The sequence below is a fragment of the Ursus americanus genome, chromosome X (assembly GCF_024610735.1).
Source record: "Ursus americanus isolate L20-20 chromosome X, mUrsAme1.1.p, whole genome shotgun sequence".
NCBI classification, from domain to species: Eukaryota; Metazoa; Chordata; class Mammalia; order Carnivora; family Ursidae; genus Ursus; species Ursus americanus.
Genome location: NC_142164.1, coordinates 3,874,454 through 3,895,118, shown reverse-complemented (window position 1 = coordinate 3,895,118; position 20,665 = coordinate 3,874,454). Strand labels below are relative to the sequence as shown.

Genomic DNA, 20,665 nt, shown 5'->3' with positions numbered 1-20,665 from the left:
ATTGTAGAGGCTCCCTTCAATCCAGTCTCCACATCATGGCCAGAATGACCTTCTAAGCGTCTAGCTCTGCGCACACCATCAGTGCCTTGAGGCAGTGACATCTAGTTCCTGAACAGGGCCTCTGCAGCCCTCCACCCCCAGGCCCTTCCTTCCTGTCTCCACAGCTCCCAGGTCTATGTCCCAGCATGGGATGCTTCTTTCCGTTCCTGTAGCACGTCCCGGTGCCATCTCTGAGCCTTTGCCCCCAGAGCTCAGCACTCCCCCATCCTTGAGATGACGTGTCTGTGTCATTTCCTCAGGGGAGTCTTTCCAGATGAGTGGAGGTCTCCCTGTGCAGTGGTGCCCTGCACACAGTGCGGTTCCTCATTCACGGCACGTCTAGCCACCGGGCCCTCCGTGCCAAGTGGCAGGGACTACTGTGAGGGTCCCCGGAACCCAGCTATTACATAATAGCTGCTCCGTGACTGGAATGAGGGGCTGGCTGGTGGGTCGGGTTCCTCTCTCCAGGGATGGTTGCCATGTAGGGGACCTGATGGCAAGTGGCATTGTATGTGAACTCAAAAGTCCAGACTCCATTATGGAGCCAGTGTGACGGCACCAAAGGGTTTTCAGTTGGATTGTTTCTTGAGAAAGTGAACATGGAGGGAAGGAATTTAGTTTTAACGGTTGCATTTGAGGAGGCTGAGTGGGGCAGATAAGGCTCTGGAGCTCAGAGAAAGGTCAGGTTGGAGGTTGAGATTGGGGCCCGGTGGCATGCTGGGTGGTGGTTGTAGGCTGGGGGTGGGCAGGGGCAAGGCCACCAAAGGAGTCCAAGTCACATAAGCCATCTGTGGGAGGCAGGAGAGGGACCCACGGAAGGAAGGGGCGCTCCAAGTAGTGGGAGCAGACCCCGAAGAGGGAGGGAGGGGTCCTCGATGTCAGGAGAGGAGGAGCGCCCAGCAGCGAACTGGGTGGAAGAGGTGTCTTAGCTCGGGCCGCTCCAACAAAATATCAGAGGCCATGGCCTGTGAACATCAGACATTTGTTTCTCACAGCTCTGGATGCTGGGAAGTCCAAGGTCAGGGTAACAGCAGATCCTGTGTCCGGTGACAGCCCACTGCCTGGCTTGTAGATAGCCACCTTCTTACCGTGGCTTCGCACTGCCCAGCGTAGACAGGGCCTGCTGTCTTCTGTCTCTTCTTACAATGGCACTAATGCCATCATGGGGCCTCCACCCTCCTGAACTAATCCCCTCCCAAAGGCCGCATCTTCTGACATCATCTTTTTGAGGATTAGGGCTTCAACACTTAATTTTGTGGGCACGAAAATACGCAGTCCACTACAGGAGAGGTGTGTGGACTTTGGGGTCTGAGGCCGTGGGGATCCTGTCCTGCCACTTTGTACCTCTGGCCCTTGGGAGTTGCCCGCCCACTAGGAGGCTTCCATTCTCTCACCTGAGAACCCCCCCTGCTGCCAAGGACTGGCAGCCTCATGGGCGGATGGCCTGGCAGGCCTTCACCAAGCGCAGAGCTGCTGGTGTGAAATCAGGGAAACCTGAGTCCATCCTTCAGCTGGCTGCTCCCTGGCGGTGTTCAGGTTTCTTTTTCCCATGAGGGTTGGGGATGGCCCTGCTGCCACTGTTGTCAGCTTATCCTTGGGGCCTTGGGGGCTAGTGGGTAATAATGTCCCCACAACTCTGGCTTCTCTCCAGAGCCCTGCTTTGCCCCCATACAGAGAGGTCTGGCCAGCCAAGTCCTGTCTTCCAGAATGCTCTGGATCCCCCCCCACCCGTTCCTTCTGGGGTACAGGTGGGGCCTCTTCTCACCCTCCTTCCCCTTCTGGCTCAAGATCTCCAGGTGCCTGTTCTCTGCATCTCTTTTCTTCCATAACCTCATTTCCTGATTGTCATTTGTCTTACTTGAATCTTTAGTGATCAGTTTCTGGGCAACAAATTGCCTTTAAGCACCTTCTCCTGGTGCTTCTCCTTAGCACGTGCTTCCTCCGTGCTGAAGTCCTGGATGAGCTCGAGCCCAGCGCACCACCTCACAGAGCAGCTTCCCCGGGCCTCTGGGCTCCAGCAGGCTGGGGCTGGGCCCGGTTCCTCTGCCCGGTGCAGGGCTACAGACGTGGGACGTGCTCGGTGAGGTAATCCTGCCTTAGTGCTTGAGGATCTTGGTGGGGGGAGGCACTAAGCCTTGCGTGGGTTAGCATTAATTAAGATAACTGATTTTACTTAATTTAATTAGCATTTAATCTGCACAGCGGCCCTTTGAAAGTCTTACAGGTGGGAAGGTTGGCGTGTAGAGAGAAGGTGAGGGCCCCGTAACTATTTGGGTGGCAGAACTAGGATTACAAATCCATTTTCCCTGCCACCAAAGCCTGTGCCTTTCACCCCTCCGCTATGCTGTTACTACCTTCATGGGCAGTATCGGCACTGGATGCTTCGGTGTTTTTATGAAAATGTAACCCTGCCGTGGAGGCAGGGCTGTGCTCTGGAGTGCTTTGTAGTGGGCGTTGCAAAATGTTTCACTGAAGTTAAAGCATCTCCTAGAATTCTGTGGAATAACCTGAGGTATAGCTGGTATCCAAATACACGAAATTCTTCTGTTTTCCTGTCACATTTGCCACTTGCAAACATCCTCTCCTGCTTAGCCTCTGCTCCTACGTCCAGGTGACTGGGCTTTTAGCCGCATGCAGCTCGGTCTTCCCTGGAACTACTTCCCTTCTGAGTTCTTAGATGTAGCCTGTGTTCTTGGCCTCTCGTGCCAGGTTGCTCCACAGCCTGTCCTCTGTGCATGGGGGCCCAGGCCCAGTGCCCTCCCACCCCGGCTCCCTCTTGGCCCTGTGCATATTCCTGTGTTCCTGCCTGGCCTAGCCTCCCTAGACTGTCCTGCCTAATGTCCTCCAGCCAACACCTTGGCTCAGTAGCCATTTGGCACCCCCACCTGGCCCAGTTCATTCTCCTGTCTCTTTTTCTCCTGCCAGTGACCCACGCTGCTGAATGTTCCATGAGAACACGGAATTCTCCAGCCTCAGCTGGGCCCTCAGTGATGCTTGGAAGGCCCTCCTCCCCACCCCAGTCTCCCCAGAGGCCACCTCAGCCCCTTTTTGACTTTTTTCTGATGTGTGACCCTGCCTTACCCCCTTCATCCTCAGCAGCCGACCTTGCCTTTCTGCACAGAGGACAGAGCAGCCTTCCTGCCACCATACCTGGAAGCCTCCTGTTACGGTGGCCAAGTGGCCTCTCTGTCCTCTTCCAACTCTGCCGTGAAGTCTTTCCCACCTACACGAATAAGCTCCCCCTCCAGCCACTGTCACCGTCCCCTTCCAGCTGGCACTGTTGTTCTCCTGCCCTTTACAGACGGGCTTCTGGGAGCAGTTCTCACCCTGCTGCGCCGTGGTGCGCTCCACCACTCACTCCCATCCCCGTCTCTGCCCAGACCGTTCGTGGAGTATGGTCACCACGTACTTTCTTGTCACAAAATCCAATGTGTACTTTTCAGTTCTTCTTTTCCTTGACTTCTCAAGTTTTTGGTAGTCCAGTACTTTTTCCTTTTCAAAATCTTCTTTTCCTTTTTTTCTTTTTCCTCTAGTCTCTGGCAGCTCTTCTTAGTCTCTTTGGCTTTATGTGCCTTAAACGTTGTTGACGTTTTTCAGGCTTCCAGCCTCTGCTTCTCTCCCGGCTTACCTGCTGACCTTGAGCATGGTCTGCCAGACCTCTGTCCTCCGATACCCTCCGTATGCCGGTTACTTCGTATTGGTAGCCACAGCTCAGAACTGTCTTCTGAGCTCCAGACCCGCTGCCTGCGGACCTTTCCCATTACATTTCTCATGACACTGAAAGCTGAATACTTCTGTAATGTCTATCTCAGGAAAGGATACCACCAACTCTTGGGGTGCCCGGCCTGGAATCCTGTGTCACTGTCTCCTCATGTGCTACCTACTTCCATCGCCCCAGTCAGCCACCACGTCTTGCCTGTTAAATATCTCCAGTCCGCTGCGTCTCTCTGCCCTGCTGCCTTCCACCACGATTCCCTCAGCCAGATGAGTGCCCATCTCTGAGCTGGTCTCCCTGCGGGAGGTCCCACCCTCCTCCAGGCCCTTCTACCCAGCGCAGCCAGTGGTGATGCCACAGTGCAAGTCTCATGGCCCCCTCCCCACACTTGTCTGCAGTCTGGCCCCCCTCCCTGTGCCTGCGCCATCCAGACCCGGGCCACCCTCTGGCCGCCTCTCCCACTGCTCTCACCACCGCTGTGGCATGCTCTTGGCTGAACCTGCCTGCCTCTGAGGGAGCCACGTCTTCACCCATCTCTGGGCATCTGCACACCACGCCCCCTCTGCCCTGTGTTCTTGACCTTCCTCCCCAAGGCAAAGCTTCCCTGACTTGTGTTCTCTTCTCAGTGCGGACGTCTCTTCTGTGCCCCAGCAGCCTCCCGGACCTGGCCACGTGCCCCCAGCACACCCCATGCTCTCCTGCAGCAAAGGACTTGCCCCCCCACACTGCACACGTCCCTCTCCTCACCCACCTACCCCATCAGATTGTGAATGCCTTGAGGACCAAGGTCTCCACTTGTCACCCCAGTATTTAGTTTGGGTCTGAGCATTAACATCCACATGCTAAGTGGTTGGAGGCGAAATGAAGGGTGTGATCTTGGGGTTCACAGATGCATTTATTATGTCTTTGGAGATAAAATCCATATAACATTAATCTGGCTATTTTAACTGTCCTAAAGTTTACAATTCGATGATTGTAAACTTCTGGTATATTCACAGTGTTGTGCAACAATCCCCTCTAACTCCAGAATGCTTTCATAGCAGCTGCTGCCCATTCTCCCCCCATCCCCCCCAGCTCCTATCAACCACTAATTTACTTTCTGTCTGTATAGATTTCCTTGTTCCAGACCTTTCGTATAAATGGATCCTACAACATGTAGTCTCTGGGGCCTTTGACTCAGTGTGATGTTTTAAGGTTCATTCCCGTCGCAGCATGTACCAACACTCCCTTCCTTTGTCTGACTGCATGTTGATCCAGTCATCTACTGATGGGCAAGTGGGTTGCTTCCACTTTTTGGCTATGGTGAATAGTGCTGCCGTAATTGTTCATGGACAAGTTTTTGTTCGAGTACCTGTCTTCGATTTAGTGGGCGTGGAATGGCTGGTCACGTGGTAGTTCTGGGTTAACTCTTAGGAGCCCCCAAACTGTTTCCCATAGAGACTGCACAGTTTGAATTCCCACCAGCAGCATACCCGGGTTTCAGTTTGTCTATATTCTCATCATGACTGGGTTCTGAATGTTGACCTTCACAAAATATAAGCTAATTATAGACCAGATTTTGTTATGAGATTACCAAAGGGTGAGCCATATCCCCCATTTTTGTTTCATTTGCATTTTATTTTACTTAAATTGCTTAAACCTCCTTTTTGGGATTTACAGATAGTTTTATTATACAGGAATTTTTGCAGTAGTACAACTTTTTCTGTTCAGACAGATGGCACTAACAGAACGTTTAAAAGTCTAACTCGCCTTGAGTAAGATCCAGTTGTTAATGGGTTAAAAACTGATGATGGGTGCAGGACAATTGTTACGGGTTGAATTGCGTCTCCATAAAAAAATATGCCAAAGATCTAACTCCCAGTATCTGTGAACGTGGCCTCATTTTGAAATGAGGTCTTTATAAATGGAATCAAGTTCACATGAGGTCCTGTTGAATTAGGGTGGCCTGTAATCCAGTCTGACTGGGGTCCTTAGAAGAGAGGAGACAGACACGAGGCGAAGGCCGTGTGATGATGAGGCAGAGATTTAAGTGACGTGTCTGTAAACCAGGACCACCTGGGGCTACCAGAAGCTGGAAGAAGCAAAGAAGAATCCTCCCCAAGGGGCTTCTAAGGGAGCACGAGCCTGCCGGTCCCTTGATTTTGGCTCCAGAACTGTGAGAGGGTGTTTCTGTTGTTTCAGCCGCTCAGCTGGTGCTGCTCTGTGCCAGCAGCCGGGGCGGGTGCCACGAGGGTTAGGAGGTTGATTATGCACAGACGGGCCTGTTGCTTCCTTCGTGGTCTCTTTCTGATAACACTAGAAACAATCGAAGTGTGAACTCAGATGCAGTATGGCTTTTGTTTCTCACAGGCCAAGGGTGGAGGGTACGAAAGTGAAAGTGCTTACCCCAACGCGGAGCTCGTGTTCTTGGAGATCCACAACATCCATGTGATGCGAGAGTCCCTGCGCAAATTGAAAGAGATTGTGTACCCTTCGATCGACGAGGCACGGTGGCTCTCCAACGTGGATGGGACGCACTGGCTGGAGTATATAAGGGTAAAGAGGGCTGCTTCTCGACATGCTTTCTGGTTAAGATTTCTCTGTGTACCTGCCATGAATCTGTGTATCCACATGGTTTCCCAACACTGTAAAGAAGCACATCTTTGCAGTGTTCTAGGCTCTCATAGTTTCCACAGGCAGCATTCAGACTGTGGTCTTGTTGACGGATACTGCTTTCCTCAGATCAGGTTTGGAACGTACTTTGTGGCTGTGTAATAAATGACTGTATTTACTGTCATCGTTTTTCTTGTGTAAGGTGTTGCCCACCCCCAGCGCTAATGTTTCCAAGTGATCCTCACTTGATTGCATTGTTAGGTTCATTGACCGGAACTTTAACATTCTCCATAGAACTATTTTTGCTGTCCTAGAAATTAAATGTAGCCTGCTCTAATGTACCTTTTTTTCTGAAGATGCTTCTTGCTGGGGCAGTGAGGATTGCTGATAAGATAGAATCTGGGAAGACTTCGGTCGTGGTGCACTGCAGCGATGGTTGGGACCGAACAGCCCAGCTGACGTCTCTGGCTATGCTGATGTTGGACAGTTACTACCGCACCATTAAAGGGTTCGAGGCTCTCATAGAAAAGGAGTGGATAAGCTTTGGACATAGGTTTGCACTGGTAAGCCGAGACTGTGAGCTACATTCTTGACTGTTTTGTTCTATCTTATGCCTGTGTGTATCTCTCTCTCTCTCTCTCTCTCTCTCTCTCTCTCTCACACACACACACACACACACACGGGCTTTCTGCTCTGTATCAGACCTGAGTCACCATAATAGAATACCATGGACCTCAGCATGGTATGTTTTGGTAGGGTACTCTGTTTTTTTAAAAAAATTTTTAGTGTAGGTATGTCATTTTTTTAATAAATGAGGTAAAGTTCATGTAACAGAATTAGCAATTTTAAGGCATGCAGTTCAGTGACATTTAGGAGATTCACAATGTTGTGCAAGCACCAGTTCTTTCTAGTTCCAGAACGTTTCTTCACTCCCAAAATGAAACTGTGAACCCATTAAGTAGTCCCTCCTCATCTCCCCCTCCTCCAGCCCCTGACAATCATTAACCTGCTTTCTGTCTTTCTCATGTGCCTGTTCTAGGTGCCTCCTGTAAGTGGAATCATATATTTGTCTTTCTGTCACTGGCTTATTTCACTAAATGCGCTGTTTTTAAGGTTTATCCATATCATAGCATATATAAAAACTTAATTCCTTTTTATACCTGAACTGTATTCTCTTTGTTTATCCATTTCTGTTGATGGCCACTTGGATTATTCCGACCCGTTGGTTCTTATGAATAATGCTGCTATGAACATTGGCATATAAGTTTTTGCCATGCAAAGTACCACAAACTGAGAAGCTTAGACAATAGAAGTGTATTGTCTCCCAGTTCTGGAGGCTGGACGTCCAAGATCCAGGTGCTGGTAGGGTTGGTCTCTCCTGAACCCTGTCTTCTCAGCTTGTGCGTGGCCGCCTTTCCACCATGTGCTCACGTGGCCCTTCCTCTGTGTGCACCTCGCTGGTGCCTCTCTCTGTGTCCAAATTCCCTCTCCTTAAAAGAACACCAGTCAGACTGGATTAGGGCCCAGCTTCCCATCCTCCTTTTAATCACCTCTTTATAGACCCTGTCTCCAAATACAGTCTCATTCTGAGGCCCTGGGGGTTAGGGCTCCAGCATAGGGACTGGGGCAGGACACTGCTGCTTTCACACCTAGGACATACCTAGGAGTGGGAGCACTGGGTCATCTGGTAGCTATTCTTGAGCTGTCATTTGTATTTTAGTCTAAATGGCTGTTTGTTCCTGGTCTTTCCTGGTCATAGAGACATTGGGGATTCGTCTTAACTGTGCATGGCACTGGAATACACCTGAAGCCTCATTCAGACCCACTCATAGAAGCGGGGATGGGCAGTGGGGGGGGTGCTTCGGTGGCTCCTGCCATGGGGTTACCAAGTACATTGGCTGTGAGGAGAAGGAAAGACAGCTCCACAGCCAGTGAGCCACATGCCCTTCGGGGGCCGTTGTCGGAGCCTCACCTGCACTGTGCCCCTTCCCTCTCTGTGCCTCGGTCCCCTTCTCTGAGGTGGCGTGTTGTGCAGCAGAGGTGAGTGTGTGCATGTCAGATGCTTAGGACCGGGCCCTGAGCAAAGGCTAGGCTCAGTGGGGAGAGGGGGAGAGAGTGAAGTTTTCCCCAGTGTTTGTATCTGGTCACCTCTGAAGGCTCCCAGGCCATACCCTTCCACATCTTCTCCCCACACTGTGTGTCCTGGGACAGAGGAAGCGGGCAGGGGCCCTTAACTAGAAGTGCGGTGCTAAAGGTTATCTACTGAGATGCCAGCGGTGGCCATGCACAGCACGCATCGGGGCGTGCGCACACACTCCGCTCCCATCCCTACGTGCTGATGCCGGGGTTCGTTATGGTAATAAGATCGTAAGATTCATAATGGCTGCAGTTTACTGAGCACCACTGTGTATCCATATCCAGCACTGTTACGTGTATCATCTGGTTTAATCCTAGAATGACCCCAAAGCAGCTGCTGTAACTGGCACATGGGGGAAACTGAGACTTCAGGAGTGTGAGTTATCTGACCAAAGTCACCCAGCTATTGAGGGTGGAGCCAGCATCCAAGCCGCAGTTTCAAGCCTGTAGCCGCTTCCTCCCTATACTCTACCATCCCTTGAGTTTCTGTCAATGAGCCGTCTAAGCTCCTGCCTGAGGCCAACTCCTGTCCTTGCCCCCCTGTTCCACCATCCTGCCTCTGGCCTGCCTCCATCTCCCCTCTCGCCTAGATGGGTCCGTCTGGCATAGAAACATGCCATTATTTATCCCACCCTGGAAACCAACCCTCTTGACCCTACTTTCCCTCCAGCTGTCACTGCAGAGATCTGTCCACTTTATGGTAAAACTGTCCTGTACTCACTTCAGCCAGCCTTCCTCCTCCCAACACCCACCCTACCCCAAAACTGCGCATCACAGCCACCAATCACTGCCACTTTGCCAATCCCTTCTTTTATTTGGTCTGAGCACTCGATGCTGTTGGTTCTTCCCTATTTCTGGAAACCATTTCTTCCCTTGGCTTCTAGGTCTCCACAGCCTTTTGAATTTCCTCCTATCTTCTGGTCCTCCCTCTCCCCTCAACCTCTTAGTGTTGGGGTGCCCCAGGGCTCAGTCCTCAGATGGCTCCTCTTCTCTCTGTATGCTTAATACCTTAGTGATCTCGACTGGTCCATGTCTTTAAATACACGTGTTTCAAATCTGTTGTCTCCTACTCGCTGCCACTGATGCCCCCTTCATTCTGGCCTGCCCATCTCCCTTGGGGCTGTGATGGCAGCCTCCTAACTAGTTTCTCTGTCACCTATCCCCCTCCAATCCATTGTCCTCGCTGCAGCCAGGTGGAGCGGTCCAAGAAGCAGATCAGCTGCCGTTCCCAGCACAAATTCCTCCAAGCCTACCCATGGCCTATGCGGTTGTGGGCAAACTCCTCAACTGAACATTTGAGGCCTTTGGTGATCTGGCATAGTCCACCTTTCCAGCCTTGTCTCACCTCCCTGCTGTTGCCTCACGCCCAGCTACTTATGGTGCTCTTGGTATCCCACCATGTTCCCACTGCTTCTGCTACAGTGTATCCCTGGCCAGCCAGGAAGCAGGCACTTCCCTCTGTCCTTCAAGGTTTTTCTCAAATGAGACTTCCTCCGTGACTGTGACTCATGTGACTTGCCTTCCCTGTTCCCTGCTCTGCCCCATCCTAGGTTGACCATTTGTTCTTTTGTGGCCCCACCGTACCCATTGAGACTAGGAACACCTGGGCACATTTTAGTGCCCTTGTTATTTACAGGTCTTTCTCCCACGACTAGACCGCAAGTGAATCATTTGTTTAGCACAGGTACTGTGTCTCATTTGTCTTGGTACTTCAGGGGTGTAGCCAAGAGCGTGGCCTCTATGGGACACCATGACGTGTCCTGAAATTCCAGGGGCCCGGCAAGATGCCTTGCATACACCAGAGGAATTCAGTGAACGGCTGTTGAAAGAATGAATCTTACCTCGTGAGCAGCCCTACAAAACCGCTCCCCAGGTGCCTTAAACACCGAAGAGCAGGTTCTACAGCTTATCTTGTGAAGGGGAGTGCAGGGGGAGGGCCGCTCATGCAGCTGCTGGGGAAGCAGTAGGCAGTTCCTCAAACAGTTAAAAATAGCACTACCCTGTGATCCAGCAATTCTGCTTTGGGGATACACCCAAAAGAAGTGAAAACAGAGACTCGGATATTTGCACACCCACGTTTATAAGCAGTGTGATTCACAGTAGCCCAAAGGTATAAGTAACCCCAGTGTCCATTGACAGATGAATGGATACATAGAATGTGGTCTGTCCATACAATGGAAGTATCATTCAGCTTTAAAAAGGAAGGAATTTCTGACACATTCGACAGCCTAGATGAATCTGGAGGACATTCTGCTGAGTGAAAGAAGCCAGTAACAAAAGGACAGATACTGTAGGAGTCCACTTGTAAGAGGACGGAAAGTACATTGGTGGGTGTGGGGGGAGGGGGAGTTAATGGGGAAGAGTTTGGAGAGATGGACGGTGGGGATGGCTGCACAGCAGTGTGAATGTGCTTACCAGCCCTGAGCCGGGTGCTTAAAATGGTTAGGGTGGCCCTTGTGATGTTCTGCATGCTTCACCACAACAGAAAACCAATAAAGAAGACCAACTGCTGGAACTGCGAGGCGTGGATTTCCTTGTTTTTATGTCTCTCCTGCTGGCAGTTTCACAGACCCAGTATTTCTGTGTGGTAGTTCCATTGTATCTTCATAATGTTTCTTTCTTTCTCATACTTTTGCTTAGTCATCAGAGTATTTGAGCCTTCTCTTAGAATGCGCACTCTCAAACTATTTTTTAACTTGACATTTTCAATGTTTTGTCCTGTTTGTGTTTGAAATCCTTTTAACTTTTACCAGGACTCTATGAGTATGTTCTAAAACACTGAAAGGTGTGAAATACACAATTGGATGTCAAGTATGTCTCAGAACTGCAAAGAACACAATACTGGGCTGCCTTGAGCAAGGACTCCCCATTACCATTTCAAGTGTGAGATTTTGGGGGTTCTCTGAGTCCTATACAAATGGTTAAAACATGTAGATTATTATTTGATTCTCAAACTTCCTGACATTTCTGAAAAATGGGAAAACCTGTTTTTCCACATTTGGAGGAAATGGCCATCATAATGTGCTTTCTGAGCGGCTAATTGGTGGTCCCACATTGACACTGTGCACTTGGTACGGTGGCCCGGCTTGACCCCATCATTGGGACTGAAAAGTTTACTGGCCACTTGCTTATAACTTCTTAATCTCAACTATATTAAAGTGAAATTATAAAACAGTCAACACATAAAAATACAGTACACTGAAATTTTGTTTCCTAAGAGCAACGGAAGTCAGTTCAATTCAGTGAACGTTTTTGAGTGCTTTTTCTGTGCCGAGAATTCTGTTAGGTCTTGGGACATACAAATGACACCTGATGCTTGCCACTAGGCAATTTTAAGTGACTTTTGAGAGCACTGTGGCATGCAGTCACATGCTTAACCTCTCGTGTGTTTTCAGAGAGTGGGCCATGGCAATGACAACCATGCAGATGCTGATCGATCTCCTATATTTCTTCAGTTTATTGATTGTGTTTGGCAAATGACAAGACAGGTGAGAAATTTCAAGTATATTTCTGACCTTAAAGTTGAAGATTAGATAAACCTTCACGTTCGTTCAAAATGAAGACATGTGTATGTGTGTAAAAATAGGACCCCCTTCTGTTATTTAACTCGGTTTGATTCTAATTCACTTAGAAGTATGAGCAGAAAATTAGAGACTATCGATTTCTCACCAAAAGTTCCTATTCTGGTGCAAATGCTTTTGTCAGTCATCGTGTCCACCGGCTATGCTGACCAAAGCCCTACTCCTGTCATTCTGCTGCTCTTGCTCCCTTTCCTTCCGGGTAGGGAGGCACGGCCCCCTGCTGAGTGGGCCAGATGTTAGAAATGGGGATATGGTGGAATGGCCAGCAAGGGGAGGGGTATGTCAGACCCAGGAACCCAGGAATCTGCACACCTGCCCCGGGCCCCCACACCCCTGAGGCAGAGTCGCTGAGGGCAGGGAGTGTCCAGGAAGTGGAGGCAGATAGGAAGTTGCTGGTGCTTAGTTTCCAAACCCCAGTGCACAGAGCCCCAGTAAGCAAGGTGGCCATGCAGGGATCCCCCTTCCCTAAGCGGGTTGGGCCCTGACAGCTTCCATTCAAAGCAGGCCCTGAGGCCTGTGCTGTTTATTCTCTGGTCTCTAACATCTGAGCCCAAGTGTGGGATCTTACCCTCAGGATAGAAGATCGAGCCAGAGTGCCGGAGAGAATGATAGAGACAGAGTGGCATACAGAGAGGGGGCGTAGAGAGAGTGAGACAGAGACACAGACACACAGAGAGACAGACACAAAGAGATCAAGAGGGAGAGAGTAGAAGACCGGTCGTCTCCCCAGTTCCTGCACAGAGAGAGAGTCAGAGGATAGAGAACCATGGCCTGTGTGCTCTCCTTCCTATTGGCCTGGAGGTCTGGCCTTGGCTGCCTTAGTCACGGAAGAGGACCAGCTGGAAAGACTGCTGGTGACCTCTAGTGACTCCACCAGCGGCCATGATGCTCATGACAGTCTCCTGACCACATTATTACCATCACCCTAGGACCTTTTCAGAGTACCTCTGCTTCCCAAGCCAGGAAAGTGTGATGTACCACTGTCTGTGGAACCCCCCACTGTGCAGCATTGTTACCAGTGGGTTGGGGGGCAGGAGAGGGGTTGAGCACCACTACGGTGCTCTTGCTGCCCTGCTCCACCTCAGCCCAGAGCCCTTCCAGCAGCAATTCCTCAGGAGCCATCTGGGGGACCCCAGCCTCACTGTCGACCTGGGTGCACACTGTCAGCATCTGGAAACTTTTAAAGATGCATGTGCTTAGGTCCCTGGCCTTGCGGACCCTTCCTCCTGTGGACCGAGGGAGAAGCCCAGATGTGTATAGTTCTGGAACATTCCCCATGTGGATTCTGAGGTGCCAGTGAGGCAGAAGACCAGCATCTAGACAACGGGCTCCATCCTACTGCAGTCCTGGGACCAGTAACCTCAGCTTCCTGGGGACTTAGAGATGCAAATTCTCAGGCCCGTCCAGACCTGCTGACACTGGAGGGAAGGTGGCACTGGACGTGGGGTTATTATTAAGATGCAGAGTCTGATTTGTGAGTCTGCATGTCTCGCGGATCTCAGTCGCAAGGATCTAGAGAGAGCAGGCATACTTTCAGAAATAAGAAAAAAGGGGGGGTGAGTTCTGATCAGCTAGAAGAGACCTCCCAGAGTCCTCAGCCCCACGTATAGAACTTATTCTTACTTTTAGGCCCGGCTTCCCCAAACTGATGGGGCTCTCATGTTATCCGAGGGCCAGGTCACAGCTGATTCAGAGCAGCCAGCTGGGAGGCTGGTGGGGGGGTGGGCAGTCTCAGAGGTAGGCACCGCTGGGTGAGCGACAGGTGGCAGTCACACTCAGCACGGAGGCTGGCCAGGGGTCTCACTGTTACTTAGCGCCATGAACTTCTTGCTGTTTGTATTAATTGAGCCAATAACAAAATTAAATGATGGTTACGTTCAGGTTAAAACAAAAAAGTATAAAATGCTTTTTAGAAAAATTGCGTAACAGGGTTGAACACACACAAAAAAATGATGCTTCTGAGGGGATAAGCACTACTTTTGTGGATGTGAAATGGCTTCTTCCTCCCAAATGCATGTGCGCGTGTGCGTGTAATGTCCTCAAACTGCCTTCTGTTCTTCATACCATTTAGTGCCTATTTTCATGTCTAATCTAGATCATTTTTGTGCTGTTTATTGGATTTTAAGAAAGAAAGCAAGGGGTCTAGATTAGATTTCAGATGCCTCTCAGCTCTAAGATCCTGCCATGAAACATGTATAATTAATATCTCTTAAAACAACATGGTTAATGCAATAGAAGCAGAAATATCACTGCTCTATCAGTTAAGTTACAAGTGGATGAGACATGTAGCTTGTTAGGAAAGGTGCGTTAATATAATAAGATTAATTTATTTGGAGGTTGCCTACTGCTAAATCAAGTAAGCTAAATCCACGTTAAATTGTTCGAAATCTCCGGATAAAGTGAACTAGCTTGTGTGCACAAATTGATATAAAAGGATCTAAGGGAAAAGTAATTGAGGGTCTCTTCAGAAAAGAGTCTCAAGCATTCTACAATAACCATAGTTTAATAGACTCTCTGCTCTTTTGAATAGGTTTAACAGTGGTTCATATTTTTGTTCCTCAAGAGGCACAGAATTTCATTGTGGATTTCTAGAGTTTTTGAACCCATACTTCTTAGGTATATGGTATAGTCTCCAGGAGAAGAGGCCAAAAGAAATTATGAATCATGAGACTTAATCTTCTATTTGTATTACTCTAGCTGTTGCTACTTCCTCTCATGAAACGTTTCCTGGGCTGAGCGTGAGGCCACAATGCCATTTGAATGTGGATAGTAATCCTGACGAGAGCATCGGGAGATGGTAGACTCGGCTCTTGTGTCCTGGTTCTGGGGATGCTGACAGGCGTACGCCAAGCCCCGCCCAGCCTAGACCTCCCGGCCCGGGCACCCACTTGGCCAGAATAAGGCTTATAATCAGGGATGCTAGAACGTGCCCAGCCAAGCTCCTAGGTCCAGGAGGCAGGCTCAGGGTTAGGAATAAAGACTCATTTGACTTCAAAAATGTGTCCATATAGGCTTTGCTTTCCTGTTAATGAATGTGTAATTTAAATGAAAATAAAGTCTAGATCTTCCATTTCTATTCTTGATTTAATAAAGCTTCAGTGTACATAAATGTTACATATTTGCTTAGCATCCATAAATTTCGTGGTGCCAATAATTTGTAAATAGAGTGTAACTAAACTTCATAGAAAAATGCTGGGAAACGTGGACATGATGTACTTGGCCTTTTAAAGGATAGCCACTTGGAATGCGAGGCCATTGGCGGTGTTGCAAGTTAAAGGCTCTGAGAGTGGATTCATCAGTGGCTATCTTCAGCACTTCAGCCAGATTTAGTTGATTTAGTTCATCTAAGAACAAGAATGCTGGTAAGAACAACCACCACCACTAGTTTCCAGAGGTTTCTGAAGAAGTGGAATTCTGAGGGAGCTCCTCAGAAGAGAGTTGTGTGTTTCTGTGGGAACAGTCCTTAAGATGGAGAGAGAGACACTTCTGAATCCCAGGTAGCTGAGCAGAAGTCCGTACGCTGGCTAATGTGAGGAACGTACACTGTCCGTACACTGGCTAATGTGAGTCCGTACACAGCCTGGTGAGGAAAAGAACAATTTCAGGTGGAGTTTGGACAGTCCTGGACTGACCATTATTTCTCATTGGGAAGCTTGTCCCTAGCCTGGGAAAGTAATACAGCCATCGGTGACCCTGGTTGTCTCTCTAGAGATGACAGGATTAGTCATGAGAGTGTGCAAACAGCACTCAGATCGGGGAACAGTTTAACACTTTGAAGTAAACTGACTTAAATAAAACTCTGCTGGGTAGTTCTGTTTGGTTTGCTTCTAATGGGCTTTGCCTCCTTCAGTACTTCCGTGTGTTACTGGCACATGGTAGGCGCCTCGTCCACACCTGCTGCCAGGAGCTTCGTTGTCATCATTAATCATTATTACTGTTTCCAGACCGTCTCCTCACGGCTACTAAATGCCAGCTACTGGCTAGAGCCTCCCGGCAATGGTCAAGTCTTTCTTGGAATTCTGCAAAAACCCATTGAGAATTACCTAAAACAATAATTGAAATGATTGTGTGATTTTCTTATCCTGTTAATGTGGTGAATTATAGTAATTATTATTTTTTTAAATGTTGATCTTCAAATGTCCTTGCATTCCTGAGCTAAACCCCACTGGGTCATGTTGTGTTACCCTTTGTATATAGTTTGTTTAGACATTGGTAAGGATTTGGGGATGTATATTCGTGGAGTTGTCTCTGTGGGAAGGTTTTTAATTATGAGTGATTTCTTTACTAGATAATAGGCTTTCCATTTTTTCTTGAATCCCTTTTGGTATATGCTGTGCCTGGGAACCCCACTCCCTTCTCTGTGACTCCAAACGTACCCCCAGGCAGAAAGCTGGGACACTAGCTGGACTTGCTTCGTCCGTTTCCCTTCTGGGCCGGGGGCCTGTCCCAGTCTCGTGCTGCCTGTTGCCAGAGTCTGAAAACAGCTGTTCCGTCTATTTTGTCCAGCTTTCTAGTTGCTTCTGGCAGAAGGGTGACTGTGTGCTGTGTTCTACCAGCATGACCAGAAGGGGAAGCATTGAGAAGTACAACAGTTCTCGTTACGCAGGTGCTTTCGCAGCCGGCTCTGTAAGCCTGGACTTGAAGCCACAGGAAGTGAAATTCTACATGGCTCAGTCTTCCTTTTTAACCTTTGACTGTATTCCAAGTTGTATTTTAGCTGTCTCACAGAAAATTAGTACCACTGTGTTTTAGAAATTGAACTTAAACCTTACTTCTCTCTCTGCATTTAAGTTTCCTTCAGCGTTCGAGTTTAATGAGCTATTCTTAATCACGATTTTGGATCACCTATATAGCTGTCTCTTTGGGACTTTTTTGTGCAACTGTGAACAGCAGCGATTCAAAGAGGTAAGTGTATTCCATCCTGCCTGTTGCTTTCCCATGGCTCAGGCACCTTTCCTATTAAGTGCCACTGTAGAAGGAGGGGAGGTACTGGATGGAACAGGGACCTGGCTCTAGCCCTGCTGCCGTCTGTAAATGGGGGGATTGCATGAGATGCCCTTCCAGGGCTCACCAGCCCCAGCGTGTGTGTCTGATCTTCCACGGGGTCTGACCCAAGCCCCTTATTTTATGGGGGCTGGGATCCAGCAAGCCCACAGCTCTCTGAGGTCTCAAAGGTCTTGTAGGGTCAGTTCTAGACCCTGGACCCCTAAACCCCAAGTTCATGCACTTTCTACCACACTGACTCCAAAATGATGTGATTCTGCTCTTCACTCGCCATTCCATTAGGCTGACAGGTACTTAGAGGCCTAGGAAGGTGAAGTCTGTAGGTGAGCCCAGAACTTCCCACTAGGTAGCAAGCCAGACTTCCTCTTCCATCAGGCTGATAATGCAGCAGCTGCTGAGCTTCTTAGAGTTCTGTTTCGCCTCTTTCCTATTTTTTTAATTTAAATACATACATACATACATATACATATACATATACATATACATACATATACATAGTATATGTGCGCGTGAGCAAGAGCCGGAGCCGGAGGGGCAGTGGCAGCAGGACAGGGAGAGAGAACCCCAGGCAGACTCTGTGCTGAGAGCGGAGCTCGATGCCAGGCTCGATCCCACCACCTGAAACCAATTATTGGATGATCGGCTCACTACGTCACCTAGGTGCCCCTTTCCTCCTCATTTTGAAATAAAGAAATGATCACAAGTGAGGAGGCACTGGGGAAAGGCAGTTTAGAGTGTCCTCTGGTTAACAGAAAAGGGTCACCACCTACAGGCTAAGCACGTTAGAACATTGTCAGATTTTGGAGAAAATAGTGGGCCACCAGCACCCACCGCCCTCTGCAGCCTCCCCATAGCTGTCACCCCCTCATTCCATGCCCACTCAGTCTCCTCCCTTTAGCCCATCTCTCACCTGGGAGCCTGCCTGGATCCAGTCCCGGGTCCTCCTCTTGCCCCAAACTCTGTTCTCTCTAGGTCACTGTCTGTCTCATCTTGGGGTCTAGTTACCATTCTCCTGCTCCTTGCTTGCTCCTCTGTATCTCCCTAAAGAGCACCCTTGTCCCTTGAGATGCTAAGGCCAAGTGTGTAGGAGCCACCTTTGCCCCCACCCTCCCCCTCACCCCAGCTGCCACAGCTGGTCCCGAGAAGAGATTTGGGGTTTTGTTTTTGTTTTTTAAAGATTGTATTTCCTTATGAGAGAGAGAGGGAGGGCTAGGAGCAGAGCGTAGAGTCTGATGTGGGGCTAGATCCCGTAACCCTGAGATCATGACCTGAGCTGAAACCAAGAGTCAGATGTTCAACCAACTGAGCCCCCCAGGCGTCCTGAAGAGATTCTTAATCTGGCCACTTGTCACTGCCCCACAGCCTAGTTCAAGCCCCCGTTGTCTCGTGGTAGACTAAGGCAGCTGCCTGGAAATGAGCTTCGCTCCCTCCATTTCTGACCTCCAGCAACCAGGGCAGCATTCCCCAACTCCAGTCCCATCACGTGCCTCTCCCCTGCTTGAAACCTCCCTGTGGCTTCCGTTGGGAGCAGGATAAAGGCCCACGTTCCCTTAAGCCCAGGTGATCGGGCCCTGTTAACCTCTTTAAAAAAAGAAGTTGTTTTAGAGTGAATTTTTTGGTATGTGACTTAATCTCAATAAAGCTATTTCTAAAAAATCAACAGAAGGATGGAGTTCATATGTAGAATTTAAACCGTGATGGTCTTTTTTTTTTTTTTGACAAAATATACTCAAAATATATATACCCAAAAAGAGAGCCCATCCCCATGAGCAGTCCCTCCCAGCCCCCGGCAGCCGGATCTGCTTTCAGGCTGTCTGGATTCACGGATTCTGGACATTCCATGTGAATGGAATCAAACCATATTTGTCCTCCTGTGACTGGTTTATCTCACTAAGCATCATGTCGTCAAGGTCCATCCGTGGTTTAGCAGGTGTCAGTACTTTGTTCTTTTGCTCCGGCTGAGTAATATTCCATGGTAGGGAGAGAACACATTTTGGGTGTCTGGTCAGCAGCAGATGGACTTCTTGGTATATACCTAGGAGTACAGTTGCCGAGTCGTATGGTAACTGTATGTTTGACCTTTTGAGGAAGCACAGACTGTTCTTCTGAAGTTCCAATATTTTACCAACGGTGTCTCACCAGCAATGTCTAAAGGGCCTGTTTTCTTCACATCTTTGCAGACACTTGTGTATTTTTTTAATTCTAGCCATCCCAGTGGTGTCTCACTGTGGGTTTTGCTGTACATTTCCCTGGTAACTAATGATAGTGTGAGCATGTTTTCATGTGCTTCTTGGCCATCTGTTTATCTTCTGTGGACGAATGTTTATTCAGATCCTTTGCGCATTTGTAGTTGGGTTGTCTTAATCATTGAGTTGTAAGAGTTCCTATAAATTTGTGATATATACAAGTCCTTTATCAGATATATGATTTTCAAAAATTTGCACCCATTCTGTACATTGTCTTGTAACTTTTTTGACAGTCTCATTTGAAACACCCAAGTCTTTAGTTTTCATAAAGTCCAATTTGTTTTCTTTTGTTGTGCGTGCTTTTGGGGTCCTCTCCAGGAAGCCGTTGCCCAACCCAAGGTCATGACGAGTTGAGCCTGTGTTTTCTTCTAAGAGTTTTATAGTTTTAGCCCTTCCATTTAGGTCTGTGACCCATGTTTGAGTTCTTTTTGTGGACACTGTGTGATAAGGGTCCAAATTCATTCTTTTGCATGTGGCTAACCAGTCATCCCAGCACTGTTTGTTGAAAACTCTCTTTCCCCCACTGAATGGTCTCGGTGCCCTGGTTGGAAATCAATTGACTGCATAGGCTTGTGTCTGTGTTGTCTTCTCGTCTGTCAGTGCATGTATCTGTCCATCCCAGGCCAGCACCACTGGTACTGACTACCAAGGCTATTCAGGGTCCCTTGAATTCTCACTGGTGTTTCTCTTAGAAATACAAAGTATAAAATAGGAAAAGGTCCTGGATGGGATTCTCTCTGTCTAGATAGTTTCTGAGGGAGTCAACTGGCTTTACGGTTTTCTGATTTTGACTTTGTCACTGTGTTTGGTCCATGTCTAACACTGACCCGCCCTGCCAAGCCTGTTGGTTTTGGTGTTTTCCACTCACATGAGCAATGCAGATAGTTCCAGCGTTTCTAAACCGGGTATGCCAAGGTCAGGAGGTGGGGAGATAGAATTTAATGACATACCTACTTCTCGGTGTGAGGCTTCACCACCCTGCCACCCTGGCACGTTTTCCCCCAGATAGCCACGATCTTCTGGTGAAAGGAATCTTATCTGTGAATTCTACCCCAGTCACAAAAGCAAACTGCAAACTGGAAATAAAAAAATGTATTTGTTATTGATGGGCCCCATCATCCTGTGGTTGTTAGAAAGTTCTCGTTTTGCCTTCGTACAGATGCAGTTGCCAGTTGTCACCTAACTCAGCAATGCATTTTTCCATGACAGTAACCAGTGTATGTTTTCATGTCATCCCTAGCATGAGGTGATGCCATAGCATAAAGGATGGGGGTGGGGCTCACTAAATGTTCTGTAGTTTTTCAGCGTTTGAACTCCTTTTATTCAAGTCCTTTTCTCTCCATAATACAAAT

At 48.7% G+C, this 20,665-nt stretch overlaps 1 protein-coding gene across 9 annotated transcripts in view; it reads left to right on the top strand.

Annotated features, from left to right (window-relative positions):
- The window catches only part of MTMR1 (myotubularin related protein 1), a 65,366-nt gene that overhangs the window by 37,745 nt on the left and 6,956 nt on the right, over positions 1-20,665 (top strand). For all 9 annotated transcript variants that reach the window (XM_087859548.1, XM_087859547.1, XM_087859546.1 and 6 more), the window contains 4 exons: positions 6,104-6,289; positions 6,703-6,909; positions 11,878-11,970; positions 16,855-16,968. In XM_087859548.1, the coding sequence (XP_087715674.1) occupies positions 6,104-6,289; positions 6,703-6,909; positions 11,878-11,970; positions 16,855-16,968 (600 nt within the window). The remainder of the gene's footprint in view (positions 1-6,103; positions 6,290-6,702; positions 6,910-11,877; positions 11,971-16,854; positions 16,969-20,665) is intronic.